General features: G+C 37.2%; 1 protein-coding gene across 3 annotated transcripts in view; it reads left to right on the top strand.

The window, feature by feature from the left end:
* The window catches only part of CCDC60 (coiled-coil domain containing 60), a 61,023-nt gene extending 46,999 nt beyond the window's left edge, over positions 1-14,024 (top strand). The window contains exons 7-13 of one of the 3 annotated variants that reach the window (XM_068653796.1): positions 1,101-1,191; positions 3,060-3,285; positions 6,932-7,022; positions 7,957-8,079; positions 9,195-9,326; positions 11,242-11,431; positions 12,019-12,815. In XM_068653796.1, the coding sequence (XP_068509897.1) occupies positions 1,101-1,191; positions 3,060-3,285; positions 6,932-7,022; positions 7,957-8,079; positions 9,195-9,326; positions 11,242-11,431; positions 12,019-12,168 (1,003 nt within the window). In that variant the 3' untranslated portion in view covers positions 12,169-12,815. Of the gene's footprint in view, positions 1-1,100; positions 1,192-3,059; positions 3,286-6,931; positions 7,023-7,956; positions 8,080-9,194; positions 9,327-11,241; positions 11,432-12,018; positions 12,825-12,848 lie in introns of those variants that run through there. The other 2 variants (XM_068653797.1, XM_068653798.1) reach the window with 2 other exon arrangements.
* The last annotated feature ends 2,362 nt before the right edge of the window (positions 14,025-16,386 follow it).

The raw sequence follows: 16,386 nt of genomic DNA on the forward strand, positions 1-16,386 counted from the left end.
TAACAAAACTGCATTGTGTTGCTTCTGAATTTTTGTGCTGTTAAAAGTAAATAATAATTTAAATTCTCAGCATTTTTAGTTAATAAATATAACAACATTGACTTTGTTTTAAATTATTTGTGTGTATTTGGTAAAACATTGAACAGTTAATGCTTGATTTACAGGACAGAGCTCTTCTGTTTTCTCCATATATTCTCAGTCAAGACAAACTGCATTTATATATAACAAGAGTGTCAGAGTAGCGTTATGTAGAATTAGCCTGTTAAATTAGACAGGAGAATCAGTCCAGTCCAGCATGTATCATAGATGGGTTTTTCAACCCCTTACATATGAGGAACGACCAATAGACTGGGATACGAGGAAAAGTTTGTCAATAAACCTCACAAATACAGGCTGACAGCAGAGCATAAAGACTCTGGATTCATTTCCAGGTTCAGAAGTAGTATTGTCTTTTGTATACTTTCTGCTTTCTGTTGCAGTCTGTAACTACCACTCCTCTTCCTCAAAGTTATTTGAACTGATATGCATACCCACGTACTTCATGTTGCAGTAACCATGAAAAATCAGGCTTGCATTTAGATCACATACTGTCTGTCCACACAAAGATTTTCAGATGTGGCAAAGGAAGCAAGCTTAGAACACTAATCTGCTTTGTAAAACCTCTGACTGATTAGATCGGGACCGAATGATAAATGAGCCAACCTCAGAAGTGACCTGTTGTTATACCACAGCTGCAAATGCTGTGGCTTTCACATTTTCCTTTGTCAACACGATGTAACATTTAAGCTTTTGGACTAGTACAGGTCCTTGCTCTGCTAACAGCTTTGAAAAATCAAACTTGTATGAACCTCCTGTCATTTCTATCCATGAAATCTGGCTATACTGGATAAGATTCTTCAGTACTTGCACAGAGGAAGTTGAGAGTAAAATCTGACCCAGTACAAGCATATCTTGCAAAAATGACTTTGCTTTATTTAGGTTCATCTGCACTTGTGACTGTAGTGTAATCACAGCTTGTATGTTTACTACATTTCTTAAAAGAAGTTGTAATAAAACAAAGACTCTTGAGATGAGAAACTGATTAAATGGTTTTCACTTAGGGACCCTGGTGGCTGTAAAAAAACAGTGAAAGAAATGGAAGAGGAAAAGTTAGTAGCATTCATGTGGGAGCTCTTTGTTACAAATACAAAGGTAACTTCATTGTTAATTTCTTTCTTAGGAATTAATCTAACTTTTCAAGCTTTTTTGTTGTTGTTGTTGCTTAATTGAACTTCCTGATACCACATTTTATACTCTGGATCCTGTGAATGCAGATTGTTTGTCTGTCTGGGTTTTGATGAATAACAGTGTGATGCTAAGTAATAGCAAAAGCAACATATAGCTATTCTGCAGATTGAAACTGTGGCTTGGCCTTAGAGATAATCATCAATGTGGGAAGAATTAAATATTTTGTTAAAATTTATGTAGCCTTTGGCTTGCGTTTGCCCCCTTTTCTTTATGAGTTGAGCACCTGGGGATTTCAGACCAGTATCCTGGAAAACCTTGTTCCAGTAAGTTCTAGTCACGGTATGTTTGGTTGCCTTTTTACTCAGAATATACAGCTCAATTTGAAACAAATTCAAACTAAATTTCTATTTAAAGAAAGCAAGATTCACTTGGCACATTCAAAGCAAAGCCGAGGAATGGAGAAAAGCAATTCAGATGAAAGCCTTTTAAAAGATAAATAAAATTATTATCCTAGAGGATGGTAATCTGGTAAGGCAAACATCATTATAAACACTACAAATGATCTAAAACACTTGATAACTGTTTTACTATGATACTCCATCTTTCTGAAACCACAGCAAGACTTTTGTTTTATTTTGTTTTGGTTTTTGAAACTGCTAAAGTGAATGGATAGAAATAAAGTGGGAATGAGTTTGGCTTAGGAGCATAACTAGAAGAGCTCAATAAGGAACAAGTGGATTCTGATATTTTCCACTCTAGCATATCTTACATTTTGATATTCAGCAGTTTGCCTAAGATTTTAGTTCCTTGCTTTGCCCCCTGTAAGGCAAATTTAAAGAAGTTTTGTAAAAGGCTTTTAAAGCCCCAGGTGAGGCACTCTTAGATGTATGGGCTGTTGTTACATGCAAGCTGTTTGCTCTTGTTATTTGTCAGCACTTGCAGCTTGTACTCTCCTGACATAATAACAAAAATGATTTAATGGAAGATGAAGATTGCTGTTGGGGAATAAGCAGCAAGAGTTGTGAAACTTCTAAAAGACAAAAAAAATATGTGTTTTTATGCAAATATTCTTTTTGCTGTTAGCAAAGTCAGCAAGTCATGGAATTAACAGGGGTGTTTCTAAATAGAGGTCTTTCTGGCTTTTCCATATAGTCTTATCTGTTCTCTAAAGTCACGTCCAAATGAACGTGAGCAGAGGAAAACAAAGTGCGTGTCAACCTTTGTGTGTCTTTTAGCATCTATATTGCTGGGATTATTTTTCTGAAATAACTTTCCTGACTTAATGATAATTTCCTCTCTGTCGCTTACACTAATTATGACTTGAACACTGCGTTTCATATTTGGTATGAAACTTGTAGTGGAATTAGTGGGTTTCTCCAGGGGTACTTGCTTTATAATGCATGGTGTTTTGATTAATAAACCTGTAGAATTCAATCTGCTTTCACATCTACATTCCTGACACAGGAAACTTATTTGCCAGGTTATTGGGTGTAGGGAGGAGACCCAAACATTTATCAAACCATTTTGACCTATTCCTCCATGGACATGAGAAAGTTGCTCTATTACCAACCTTCTCCACTGCTTCAGTGTTACTTCAGCAGAGGAATGTCAAAGAAAAGTAACAAATTGAAGGAGGTATGATCCAAGAAATCACTACTTTGTTGAAGTCACTGAAGAAAAATCTTTGAAGTTACAGGAAGGCTAGAAAGACCTACTGCTCTGATTAGTTATGGAAATGTGTTTCTTGTCAAATTTGCAACAGAATTTTGAAACAAACTTTGCTGTTAACATTTGGTGTTGAAAATCCTTTCTATTCTTTTTTCTTTGTACAGAAATACATGCGGAAAGCACGACACTGTCCACTTTTCAGGAAGACAAACAAGATATTTACTCCAGTCATCTCTCAGCTTAGTAGTCAGTCTTTTTATGGTCAAACCCCTCAGGGTAGTGTAAATTCCCTTGTGCTTTACTCTGAAGACAATGTCAACACGAATGGAGCTTTGTCTGATGTTATGAGTGAGTCAGTGCAAACTAAGGAACAACATCATCTTTTTCCCCGTAAGTTTCTTTTCTTGACTGCCAATATCAAATAGATTTGTTTTCAGCATTACTAGGGAGTCCTTAGTTCAAAGACACTGCTAAATGTACAAGTGTATTTCTCTTCAGACTTAGGGAGACTTGTACAGAGTTCCTTGCACCCTCATTGTTAGCAAATTCATTTAAAGACAGTGTAGTCCCATGTGAATATTAAGTAAGAGTTTTAATTAATAGTTGTAGCAGTTTTATGATCAGACACTCATCCACATCCGTAATATTCAACAGGAGGTAAAACAGTAAAACTGTTCTGTGGTTTAAACAACTCATCAACTAAATACATGTCTGTTTAACTCAGGGGGTTGTTACTCTGTATTCCTTTTCTCATCCATTAGTGACTACCCTATGCTTGATCTGACAGAATAGTTTATCTGCCAGCTCTGCAATGCATTTTAGTACAAAACTAGGTAATCTTCAGTCTTTTCCTCCTAAGTCAAGACCAGAAAAACACATATTAGAAATAGATTATAAGTCAGTAGCCTTTATCTAGAATTCACAAAGCTTCATGTAACTCACACAGACAAAATTTTGAGAGCACACACAACTCATGTACCCACATGTAAGCACATATTAAAAGTGGGAAAGATTCTGTAGTAGGTAGCTAACTAGTAGTTACACCTGAGCGTGCCTCTTAGAGATAATACTTATGTTAGGGAAAGAATTCAAAATGCAGTTGGACAAAAGGCTTTCCATTAATTTAGATACTGTGGTTTTAGGATTGCTGCTGTAGAATGTCTGCTTATACAAGTTTGATTTTTCAAAGCTGTTGGCAGAGTGAAGACCTGTACTAGTCCAAAAGCTTAAATGTTACATCGTGTTGACAAAGGAAAATGTGAAAGCTGCAGCGCTTACAGCTGCGGTATAACAGGTCACTTCTGAGGTTAGCTCATTTATCATTCGGTCCCAATCTAATCAGTCAAAGATTTTACAAAGCAGATTAGTGTTCTAAGCTTGCTTCCTTTGCCACATTTGAGAATCTTTTTATGTGGACAGAGTATGTGATTTAAATGTATGAAATGTAAACCTAATTTTTTGTGGCTACTGCAAAAATATACGTATATGCAAATCAGCTCACAGCATAAGTTTTCTTCACACTGAAAATTAAAATGAGACCTGTATCTGAGAGGTCTTAGCCCCAAGCTCTAAGATGGATTTTAGCTCTGAAGCTTTTCAGCCAGCAGTTTGGCTTCAAATTCTCAGGCAAAAACTTTTAAAAGAGGATATATGCATATTTGTGCAAAGGTTCTTAATTATAAAGGTTGCACCTGTATTTTGGCCTCTTCTTTAGGGTTGATCAATATCTTTACAATGGTTTAATCAGTGTTACATCCCTACATAATACGTATATATTTGTACCCCATTTCACAGATGTTTAAGATGTAGAAATCAAGGTTTGCCAAGCTCATACAGCTTGTCTGTGGGAGAGCTGGAGATCATAACCCCAATTGCTGCAAATGCAGTCTAGTGAAATTACTACAGTCTCTGCTGTTTTTCATATTTCTAATTAATGTCTGCCTAGCTCACAGCTATGGAGGTTAATATTTCAAAAATATTATGAATATGGACAAGCTGGAGTATTCATTTCCCCAGTTTTTCTAACTTGGTAATTGGAACAGATTATAATACTATAAAATGGAGGGCACAGAGATATTCATAGAGTTGTAGGCTATCCTGAGTTGGAAGGGATCCAAACATCATCAAGTCCAACTCCTGTCTCCACATGGGATCACCCAAAAATCAAGCCCTATTTCTGAGATCATTGACCAAATTCTTTTTGAACCCCGTCAGGCTTCGTACCAGGACCACTTCCATGAGGCCCTCTGTTTCTGTTGATAGTCAAAAAGAGGACCTGTATCTCTGTGATATTAGCTGTGCTTTGCTTCCTGTTCTCTCTCTCCAAAATCTGCCAACTGGGCTGCTATCAGGAATGGCTTGAGACAACTCGTCTCATCTTGGAGAAAGCACCAATTGCAGCCACTCCTTAGAACAGTTCTTCTCCCCCAGACAGACATTATCAGCAGCATAGATGGGTTTCAGATATCCAGCTATTCTATCTGCCTGTATGGTAACCATAAATAGAAAAGATAATTGGATTCTTTTTAAAAGGGCTTTGGCAATACATGCCAAGAACAGATGAGATCTGTATGCAGCCTGAGCTTGGTTTTGAGCAGAGGCTCCAACCCCATGGGAGTCAACCTTCATATTCAAACTGCTTCTCAGTTCTAGAGCTCTAGGAGGTTCAGTGGTATAGCCAGCATCTTAGAGGCTAACACACTGACTAGTAAGAGACACGGGAGCCATCGTTTAAACTAGTCAATGGTAGAGCTTTGAGGTTGGCTAGGAGTCTGGCACTCTTGAAACTTACCTTGGCCACAGTTAATAGAGGATCTTTATTATAAGCATGTTTCTTAAAAATTTTAGTCCATTAGCTGGTGCCCAACAATTTCTAGCATCCATGTCTTACATTTATAAATTCACAGTATAATATTCAAATCTGTACTTTTAACAAGTGGAAGTAGTTTTTGCTGATATTTAATACAGTTAACATTCAGCAGTTGTTTTATTACAGTATATGTGGTGCTTCACAAAAATACAGAGAAATTACCTTTTGAAGTTGAGGATTGCAACTTCAAGATGCTGAATGCTCAATACAATACCACTTTACTACCATATGGGGCATACCAAGCGCCTCAAAGGATGACTTAGAATTTGACAGCTAACACTGGGATTTTTAATAAGTGTGTTTGGAGGGAATAATGTACAGAAGGAGGCCACCTCAGTGTCTTTCCAGGGAGTTGGCATAAAAGCAGGAATGAAAACAGCAGTGGAGAGGAAAATAAAGATGTCAGTTTTAAGGAAAACAGTGAGTTAAAGTGGCTTTCCAGGTGTTTGAGAGAGGAGAATATAAACATTCACATTACAGTGGAAGGCAGAAAAAGTAGAGACCATTGTTAGTGAGAGAGATCTGCTCAGAGATGGATAGTCTGGAACATATAGCCAATGAAGGACTACTTGAGGTCTTATGTTTTAGCAGACGACAATAAGGAGACGCAAAGATGTAACTGGATACTTGTTGTTTTTAAACGTATTAAATTCTATTTGACATTTAAAAGAAGAAGGGCAAAGTGATGCTGTTCAAATTCGAGACTCAAATTCAGAAGACTTGACAATTATGCCACTAGAATACTAACAAAACAATACAGGAACTGAAGATTGAATTTCTGTGTATTTTGTTCAAATCTTCCAGTTTTCTAATGTACTATTATTATAAGCATTTAATGTTAATAATAGTAATAATAATCTGTTATCTCCTACTTGATGGTTGTTTTTTTTTTTGTTTTGTTTTGTTGTTTTTCATAGCTTGAAAGAACAAAGTTTTTGCTTTCAAAAGGGATTAATGATTTGGGTGCCTTTGTATTTGGTTACCTATCTTGAAACCTCTTTTAAAAGTCTGTATTTTTTAAAGAAACTTAATTTTTTTAAAGTACTAAATATTAGGTCTCTGAGGATGCTTCATTTGGACCAATGTATGTGACGTCCTCTCTGCAAGAAGAAGAATGAATGCACAGTTGAGTTAGCGTGTTTTTACAGATATTTTTTTTTTTATCAGCCCTGCAGAAGCTGATCCAGATACCACATGGCTACATGTCAAAAGATGTCCCTGAACAAGAAGATATGGTTGAGAAGACTGGACTGCAGAGGTATGTTACTCAATGTGTTTCTGAATGACTAGGAGAAGCAACTCACCAGGACAGAGCTTAAGCATGTTTTTCAGAACAGCTGAATTCAGTCTTCAGTGAATTCATATGATACTAACATTTCTTGGCATGGATGGCAGAATAAACTTACACTAGGTGTGTTCCTTCATTACTCACTTCTGTGGTGGTTTCTATAGCTCTAAGACGAACACAACAAACTATTCGTATAAGTAGACTTCGCTGAAGCATTTTTTTTTTCTTGGAGTAGAGATAAAGAGAAAAATAAATTGGAAGCTTTGTACCTGGATAGCAAGGAACTCCAGCAAGTCTGTCATTTTAAGAGTGTTTTATCAGCGCTTGTAGGATGTCTCACATTCTGGAGGAACCATACTGTACACTATTTTAAAACTTGTCTTACAGTTTGCTGTTAGTGGCTCAGACGGATTACAGAGCAAACATGCCATTCATTAAAGAGCAAGAGAGAATATTAAAGAATCAGAGGCCCAGAAGCCAGGGACAAGTTTACAAATATGTTTTTGAAGGACATTATATGCTGTATAAACTCAGTTCAATGTGCGGAAAAAGTTTGGCATGCAAATGTCAGCATTTTATTGTAGTGAGGCAAGAGCAAGCCAGTAAAAACTTGCAGCACAGTTAGTACATTTCAGTGCAGTGCAAAAAGACTTTCCTGGAAGAAAGCGACTGGCAGGAAAGTTGGAAACAATCTGAATTTAATATAACTTATAATTTTAATCAAATTATTTTGTAAATTTCATGAATTAAAAACTGCATATACTAAATTTGGATATTACTGTGAATGAGATCTCAAAATTGACATGCATTCACATTGCTGTATGTTGTAAGCAACACAGATGCTTGTCACAAGATGGTTACCACAAGATGTTAATTCAAAGTTTTTTTCTTGTTTTATTTGCAGCTGCCGTATCAGCTCTTTCATTAAGAGAAAATCTAATTTGCGGGCTGATACGAGGCAAAAGTTTGCAGAAGTACGTGAAGAAGCAGCTTGTTGTTTACATGACACCCTAGAGAGCCTTGAGAGGTAAAAAGAGACTCTTCTTGTATATTCTTAAAAGATCCTGCACCTTGCTTCTCACCAGATTTAGGACTTGTCTTCAGATGTTTTAAAATGCATCTACTGATTTAGATAAAAATAAGAATAAAGGCATGGTCCAGAAAACTTCATGACTGTCCACATACAAAAAATACACTACAGGTTAAGAACTTATGGAAGTGTTTTGGGATATTTCTGAATGACTCTTGTGGAACACAGTTCTGATAAATATGTTGTATATACTTACTTTGGGTCTAAAGGACTATGACATTCAAAGAGAGAATAATAAATTCAGTTTGCATATGGTCTGCATGGCTATCTTGTAATTTCATTTCAGAGATTGCTATATTGTTCTTCATCACTACTTTGACTGTTCTCATAGTAACAGTTGCAATGTCCTCTCTCAAGGCCTTTTCCCAGATCAGTGACATTTCTCCTTAGTTGATCAGCTGAAATCTGTCTTCCTTTTCCTTTCACAGATGAATGTTTCTGGGTGATAGCTGTGCAAGTTGTTTTTTCTCAATAAGCAACAGGCCTGAAATCCTTCCCTATGTGGCTGTTCTGCAGGATGTTATAGGCACAGTTTTCTTTCCCCTTTTCTCTTCCTTCTTCTTTCCAATCTTTTGTTCCATTTTGTAGTTAGATTTTTTTTTGCCCCAGAGATTTCTTTCTTTGGAGCTGGGTACTTACTTTTTTCCCTGAGCAGCTGTTGTGACTGCCTAAGCAACTAATCATTCTGATAGTATTCTTCATTATGGAAGGACAATTTTACCCTAAATCATTGTGAAGCATTGCTGTTTATTCTGTTAGTTTGTTTTTAAGTAGTGGATACCTTATAGACAGTGGAGTTTTCAATTAAAACTTAAACTTAAAATTTCAATTTGTGTTTTGACTAAAGTTTTTCTTACCTTCTAGAGTTGACATAAAACATAAACAGTTTTAAATATGCTTCTAGAAGAAATAGGAAGTTTATTAGTGTCCACAGACTCGTCATATGATGTGTTCTTCACATTCATTGTTTTGTGCCTTCCTTAGTATCTTTGGAATTAACTGTGAATGGTAATTTTTCAAGGACAGCTTTATTTATTTATTTTTTTTTGTAGGAACCAGGAAGAGCGATGCTCTCTAAAATACCTAGCTTTGAAACGATTGAAGTATTTTAAAAAAGACATGGAAAGACTAAGAAAGCTGGACGTAAGAGCTGAAAGAGAACATGTTGAAGATGAAATAAAATGGTAAAGAGTCAGGGACCCTCAGATGGATGGTCACAGAGCTGTCATTAGTAAAAACAAAACAAACAAACAAACAACAACAACAAAAAAACTTCTACACAAAACAAAGACATTGCAGAGAGTGCAAGCTGCATGGAATGTGTTTTTCAGTCTACCCCCTTTTGTTCTCTGTGTTAGTAAGCCTTCTGTCCTTCACATATAGCAGTAATGAAAAGCCAATTTCTTATCTCAGGCTCAAAATGCAGGTGGCCCAGGAACTCATCCGTCATGAGTTAATGAATAAACCTAGTCTTGGCCTATATAGCAAAACCCTGGTTTTAGTTCTCCAACATATGTTCCAGCTGTCCACTAAATTTAAGTTCTGACATGTAAATAAGCCCTGAAACTGGAGTGAATGTGGTTTTGCTTTTATATGCTCAGTTCTGCTACAAAAAGCCTTAACATGGACAGAGCTCCATGAGAATAAGGAAGACTTACACCAGTATAATTTTTCACTTTTCCCCCATATGAGACTAGTACTATCAGCCAGCTATTCCTTCATATAAAAATCATACTTCCACAGTAAGGAGGCTTGTCTTCCTTTGACTATTCCAGCATAGTTAGATGAGTATACCTTTTCGTTGCCTGTCCTGCGAAGTGCTAATGAGAGAGGTGCAAGAATAGTGAAATCTCTGATGCAACTGGTCAACCCCCTTGTGGAGACATTAGGTCATGACAGAGAAATTGCGTTCATCATAGCAGTTACTTCATTTACAACACGGCTGTTTTTTTCCCATACTCTTGCAAACAGTGCCTTGCTAGGAAAGCTGAATCGCAGTAGGAATGCTTTACTATGTTATGCTGTCAGTCTAGTTGCTTTCTCTCTCTCAAGAAGTGAGAAAAATAAAAATAAAATCTGAACAGAGTGATATGAGCCTACTGGCCCTCGCATCCCTTCTCAAAGAAAATATCTTAATGCACGAATGTGTTATACAAGACCTTCTTGTGACACAGTTCTGTTAACTGGGATAGTAATGAGTTGGCTAAACAGCCATACCAGCAGTATGCAACTGAGTATAGAAGTGGTTCTACTGAGGACAAGAACCTATTTGTTTCCTTTTTTTACCGATTTAAGGAAAAAATTCCTCACCCCTCTCCTGCTGTACCAGTAATGTGCATCCTAAACTGTGGGGAGGCAACACTTCCTGCTGGTGTGCTGCCAAATCTTCAGCCAGCAAACTCCAGTCATGCACAGTCTGGAAAGGCTTGGAACATCAGTCTTTAGGACTGTCAAAACAGCACTGCAGAATTTACACAGAACATTAAAAAAAATGGAAATCTTTTCACAAGAGTTTTATTTTTATTGTAACGTGTAATTCTCCTTCTGGCTCTCTATATTCAGAATGCAGTGGTAAAGACTGTGTGTTACTGCATGCTCACATCAGTGAGATTTATGTTAGCACATAATGAAGAATGATGTTAACGGGGGAAAAGGAATAGTAAAGAAAATCAGAAAGTGTTTCAGAGAAGGCACTGATTGCATTAGAAAATCTGTAGAGGCTAAACATAAATGGGGAAAAGGTGAAGAGGACATACCCAGTAAAAATGGAAATATTGTTCAGTTTTTTATTATTATTTGCTTTCATAACCAAGTTTGTCATTCAAAATTTAAACAAACAATGAAGAAGCATCTATTTTAATGGCCTGTAAAGGGAGATAGTGCACAAGTTCTATTAAATAAAGCTCCTTTGCATTATTCAATAGGAATTACACTGAGTATTGCATTCCACAAAGAACCCTTTTTTTTTTTTTTTTTTTTTTTTTTAAAGCCATGGAGGTGGCAAAGTGGCAGAAATGTCAGGCAGACCTAGAGTTATCCATCAGATAAGCATTTGTTCCTAGGGCTTCTCTTTTACTGCTGTTCCTCTTTTTGCTAAAGGTTTCCTGTATTGCTGGCCAGACTCCCAGAGTCTGTGAAGAATGACCATTACGTGAAGAAAATCTTAAAGAAACTGGAAAAATTTGGCATGATTCCTGATTTAAAAATTCATCATGACACCTTTCTTAGGGCTTTGACTGATCTACAGGTGTGGGAACTATGTTCTCCAGAAATTGCTGCAGCTGTGGAGGTGAGACAAGTCCTGTTCTTGATTCTCTGTCTGATAAGGTTGAGGAAAGCAGACACCTATGGGTGAAATCCACACAGTGGAAAGTTACCAGATGAAATCATTTAGGATCTCATTATTGAAGATGGTACTATTCACCTTATACAAGGCACATTGAACTCTTCAGGAGAAAGCTGTTATGACAAGCACTGGATTATTAATCAGTATAATTTTATTATTATGTCATTGTTGATTTATTTACTGCCACAGTGGAAGTGACATCTGTCATAAATTGTTAAGATGCTCAACAAGAAACATTCACTTCTTGTGCCTTGAAGAGGCCTGTCATTCCCAGTAGTTATATCTATGAGCTATTACGCCACTGATTCTGGAATTCTGCAGATATCTTTGTTTTGCTTCAACAACGTGTCAAAATAATCTGCTTCTCAAGATCTTAACTTGGGCTCAGCGCTTGTAGTTGTAGAAGTGATTTGCAGAAAGTAAAGACAGAAGAAAGAACCCAGAATACATTTAGAATGTATACTGCTACATAGTCTAACCAGAACAAAAAAGGCAATGATGCCACCTTCTGTTTTTTGTTCTTATTACAGTTCTTTCTTATTTGCAAGAGAACAGTAATTTCAGAGGGGCAGCAGGTTAGTGTCTGTGCATCTTCATTTACTGAGTATATGATGCCTAACAAGACCAAAGCACCCAGTGTGTTGAGATCAGACTACCTGCATTTTCTTGATGTTTTATGAAAATAGCTGTTTTGTCTTGTGCATATCTTGTTGCTAACCAGAGAGGCAGCCTTATCTTAATGCTTAATATGTGTCTCTGTTGCTTGTTTTTTCTTTTTAGATTTATTTCTTTGCTATTTTCTTTCTGTTTCCTTTTCATTTGACCCTTCATGTTAAAGTAGTATTAATAGAGAAAAAGAGGTAAGTGTTGCTGAATCTCCTATCTGCTTATTTATACATCTTTCAAAAATAGCCACTGAGGAGGGAAGACCTTGGTATTTCTTCTGACTGGAATTGATAAAGGAAACTAGCATTTTAGGAGCAAGAAGAGCATCAATGAATATAAATTAAGAGATTCCAGATTAAGTTTTTTATTTAACTCTAGTTTGCTTTAATGTACATGTATGTAGCGCTATGTCAGGCAGGAGACAGACATGTTTAAAAACACAAGAATTGACTTTGAAGGATTCAGGGTATAAATGGCAAGGAAGATTGTAGAGTTTTGCTTTTAATTCATTTTAGAGCAAATCCAGCTGTTCTGAAAATTGTATTAAAATGTTTTGGTGATATAAAGCACTGTACTGTTTGCAGAAATCAGTATTTTTCTTCCATTGTCACAATGATCAATTTTTTCCCGCATGTTATGTCTTTCTCTTACATATAAAATCAAATGCTCAGGAAAGAACCTTTTTCTGTTTCAGTTTGTACGTGAAAGTATTGTGGAGATGCCAGAAGAGGATTTCAGTGAGTGGTTTCGGACAAGAGTAGCCCCTCTCAGTGCACAGGCCTCTGCCTTTTAATCAAATGGCCAGATGAGTGTGTTTTCCAGTTACAACTGTCTGGATTCAATCAGAAAACCTACTGTCTGTTGAGAGTTGCCTCAAGGAAGGCTGGGGAACAAATTTAACTTCAGGAAGTCCTATTGACCACTTTTGCACACCCTGTACAGTGCTCTGCTGGCTGAGGTCAGCCACAGAAAATAAAAGCTCAACACTGTTGCTCCTTCCTGTATGATGTCTTGGACTCACCACCAAACTTTAATCTCAACCAACTTTTTAGGATGAAGACTGAGTTCCTAATCACAGGCCAGGTGGCTTCTTCAAACATTCCTCCAACATATATAGCAAGCATCTCCTCATTACAGATATACCAGTTGTCATATCTAAAGCATTGTCTCTGATTGCTCTACATTTTACCTACCATTTACAAAACATAACCCAAACATAGGGAGGTTGTAAGCTTTAAGATGATTGGGTTTTGCTCAAATTATTTTCTGAAATCTGGATGTTTTATTTTTCCATTGAGTTTATTTTGTAGTTACTCTGCGATTATGGCTTAATTTCTTGCATTATTAAAATCACTACTGAAAAATCAGGCATCCTTAGGTGCATTTTCCAAGTTCTTACCTGAAGATGTGCTTTCTGCTCATTACTTTACCATATATTTTCCATTACTCTGCTGGGTAAGACAGTAGAATGGCACCACTGAACTTGGAGACAGTGGTAATTCAGGAGCTCTGTGAATCTTTTTGGGCTTAACCATCTATTTTGTGATGGGTCACAGTTGCTGCGTAATGGAATCAATGACCTTCTAAACTGATGATCTTAATGAGCTGCCTACCTGCCTGTCAATGCTTCCCGAAGGCCCATTTGCCAGAAAGGCTGTTAATCCTTCAGCTGCAATAAGGAAAAACACTGCCAACTCAGGAGTCAGGTGAGTATAGTGACCAGTGATGTGTAACATGTTATTGATTACCAACCTTTTTTTGTTCCCTTCCTTGTTCTCGTAACAAGAGGTGAATCTTTTTCAAGGAAAAGAACCAAAATCACAATTTTCTTTAACTTAAAGCCATCATAAAAAGTGATCCTTCAAAGTTTTGTTGTGCTTCCACTTTTCTCACTCTGTATGTGGTAGTGGTAGCCTAGCATTTTTACTGGTAGCAAAGCCATATATTTCCCTGTCTCAGATTTTCTTTCCCTCCTTCTTAAATCCAGTGGCAAACTTATCTCCAATGCTGGAGGACAGATTTACAGTAAAATCAGTGTCAATGCTTCTACCAGATAAGCAGGATCGGGTCTCAGTCTGACCTGTCAGACCCCAATTCTGAATGTTCACTGTGTGTGTATTTTTTGTTGTTGTTTGTTGTGCTTTTTTTTTTTTTTTTTTTTTTTTTAAACAAAAACAACTTTCTTGCACGCCTCCATGGGTTTTGAGAACCCCTACGTCTACTGCCCTTTTGAGATCATTTCACAGTGATCTGAGTGGAGTTTCATTGTCTGTGCTGTCACCCTGTGGTGACAGCTGATACTACATGCAAACAGAAAGAAATCTTAATTTAGCAGCTTGGAAGCTTCTGGTTGATCTGTTTACACAAGGTGAAACCTTCACTTCAACCATTCCTCCCTATACGGAAGATGCCAATGAAAAGGCTATGAGTTTTCCTCACATATAAGAAATGGCAATGGACTTGTCCTCAGCTGGAGTATATCAGCAATGCTGCTAAAATCAGCAGTTTATAAAAGCTGAGCATGTGACTTAATGTGTCTGCCTGCGTGTAAGATGAGATGATTGTGCCAAATATAATTAGGTAATGTCTGAGAAGTAATTTGAGCTCCAAAAGCAGGAAGCCAATCCTGAATGTTAGGAGTCTGTAATGTAGCTTTTGTAACATTATAAAATATCTTGTACATGATTTAGTTTGACAATGGCTCTTCTCTCTCCTGTTGTCACCAGGTAATGGAAGGGACTCCTCTAGAAAGTACATGTATATCATCTTTTCTCCTCTTCTGGCACCATCCTAATGAAACATTTTCTGCTGCTTTTATCCTGAGGTGGGAAAGAGCTTCTCTGTAGAAAAATAGCAGCTTCCCTTTTCCTGCTTCCTGACAACTTAGTTTCCTCATTACTGACCAGACAAGATCCTCAATCCTACTCCAGTCTCTGCTTATTTAAAGGATTGAAATAATGCAAAGAGATTGCTTCTCTGAACATCTCAGTCTTCAACTTACTCCTTTGGTACACTCTTGCAAGGTAGGTTCAAAGTAACCCATTTAACACACTGGAGATGGACACACCAAGAGTCCAAGCCAAAGGTCAACAGTATGTGTGGTAGAGTTGCTGGATTAGCGCTGCTTGCTCACCCTTCCTCCAATTCTGTTCTGGTCCTTTACAGTTTCAGCAAATAGGCTAATCATTCACAAATGCCTTTAGCCCAAATGAACCATACAAGCTTGGGTAGGCTGCTTACTTTATGCACTGGAGAAGTGTTTGGGGCATTCAAGCAATGAACTCTCAGGCAGAGAATCTTGCTGTTTCCCGCTGCCTGCTATATTCCAAGTGTCATCCAAATCCCACCCTCCTCAGATTACACCTTTGTGAAACTGAAGTAAGAACATTTTCAGGGTCTTACTAGTAGCAAGACAAAGTTATTGTTGTTTGAGAATTGCTTGGCTATTAGGCTGGCAAGTGGAAAACACAACAGTTAGAATAAGTAATTCCTCTTTCACGGCTCACCCCTTCCTTCTGCTTCACAGTGGTTCTGAAATTGTCATCTTTGCTCTTCTTGTAGGAAAGATTTCACCATGGTAGAAAAGAAGCCAGCCATTCTTTTACATCAGCAGCAATACTCCCACTGTGTTTTACCTAGACCATAAAAAGCAGCATCTTATAAATAGGGATTATAAAATAAACACCTCTTTCTTGGAGATAGGCTGTTTTACCATAAATAAATGTCATAGTCATTGTACGGGTATTCAGAAACCAGTGTATGTCTTTCTAATTGGAATTCCAGCTTTATGTATCACCATTCTATTCTGCTGTCTTGTAAATTAATGTCTTCGTGCCTGTGTGTTAAAGAGATGTGACTATATTTGGCCTCAGACATTAATAACAGCAATTTTTTTTTGCTAAGTTTTAATAAATATCACTGTTGCAGTATTGCAGAAGATAAAAGCTCAGGGTAACAAACCCCAGGATATTTGGGCCCAGATCTAACTTCTAATAAGGTCAGTGGAAAGATTCTGATTGACCTTGTTTGGTGTTGATTACTGTAAAATGAGAATAGCTTGTTTTGACAAGGGCAAAGGCTGATCTTAAAGCCAGCGGCTCAATCTTTTATTCAAGGCACTGAGTGTCTGTAGCCATACTTCTTGTTATGCAGCAAGCCTACACAAAATAAAAGACACTTCCCAGTAGAAAAACTGGCAGACCACCAAAAGAAAGGGATCAAAGAAAATAAAA

The sequence above is a fragment of the Anas acuta genome, chromosome 17 (genome assembly GCF_963932015.1).
Source record: "Anas acuta chromosome 17, bAnaAcu1.1, whole genome shotgun sequence".
Classification (NCBI taxonomy): Eukaryota; Metazoa; Chordata; class Aves; order Anseriformes; family Anatidae; genus Anas; species Anas acuta.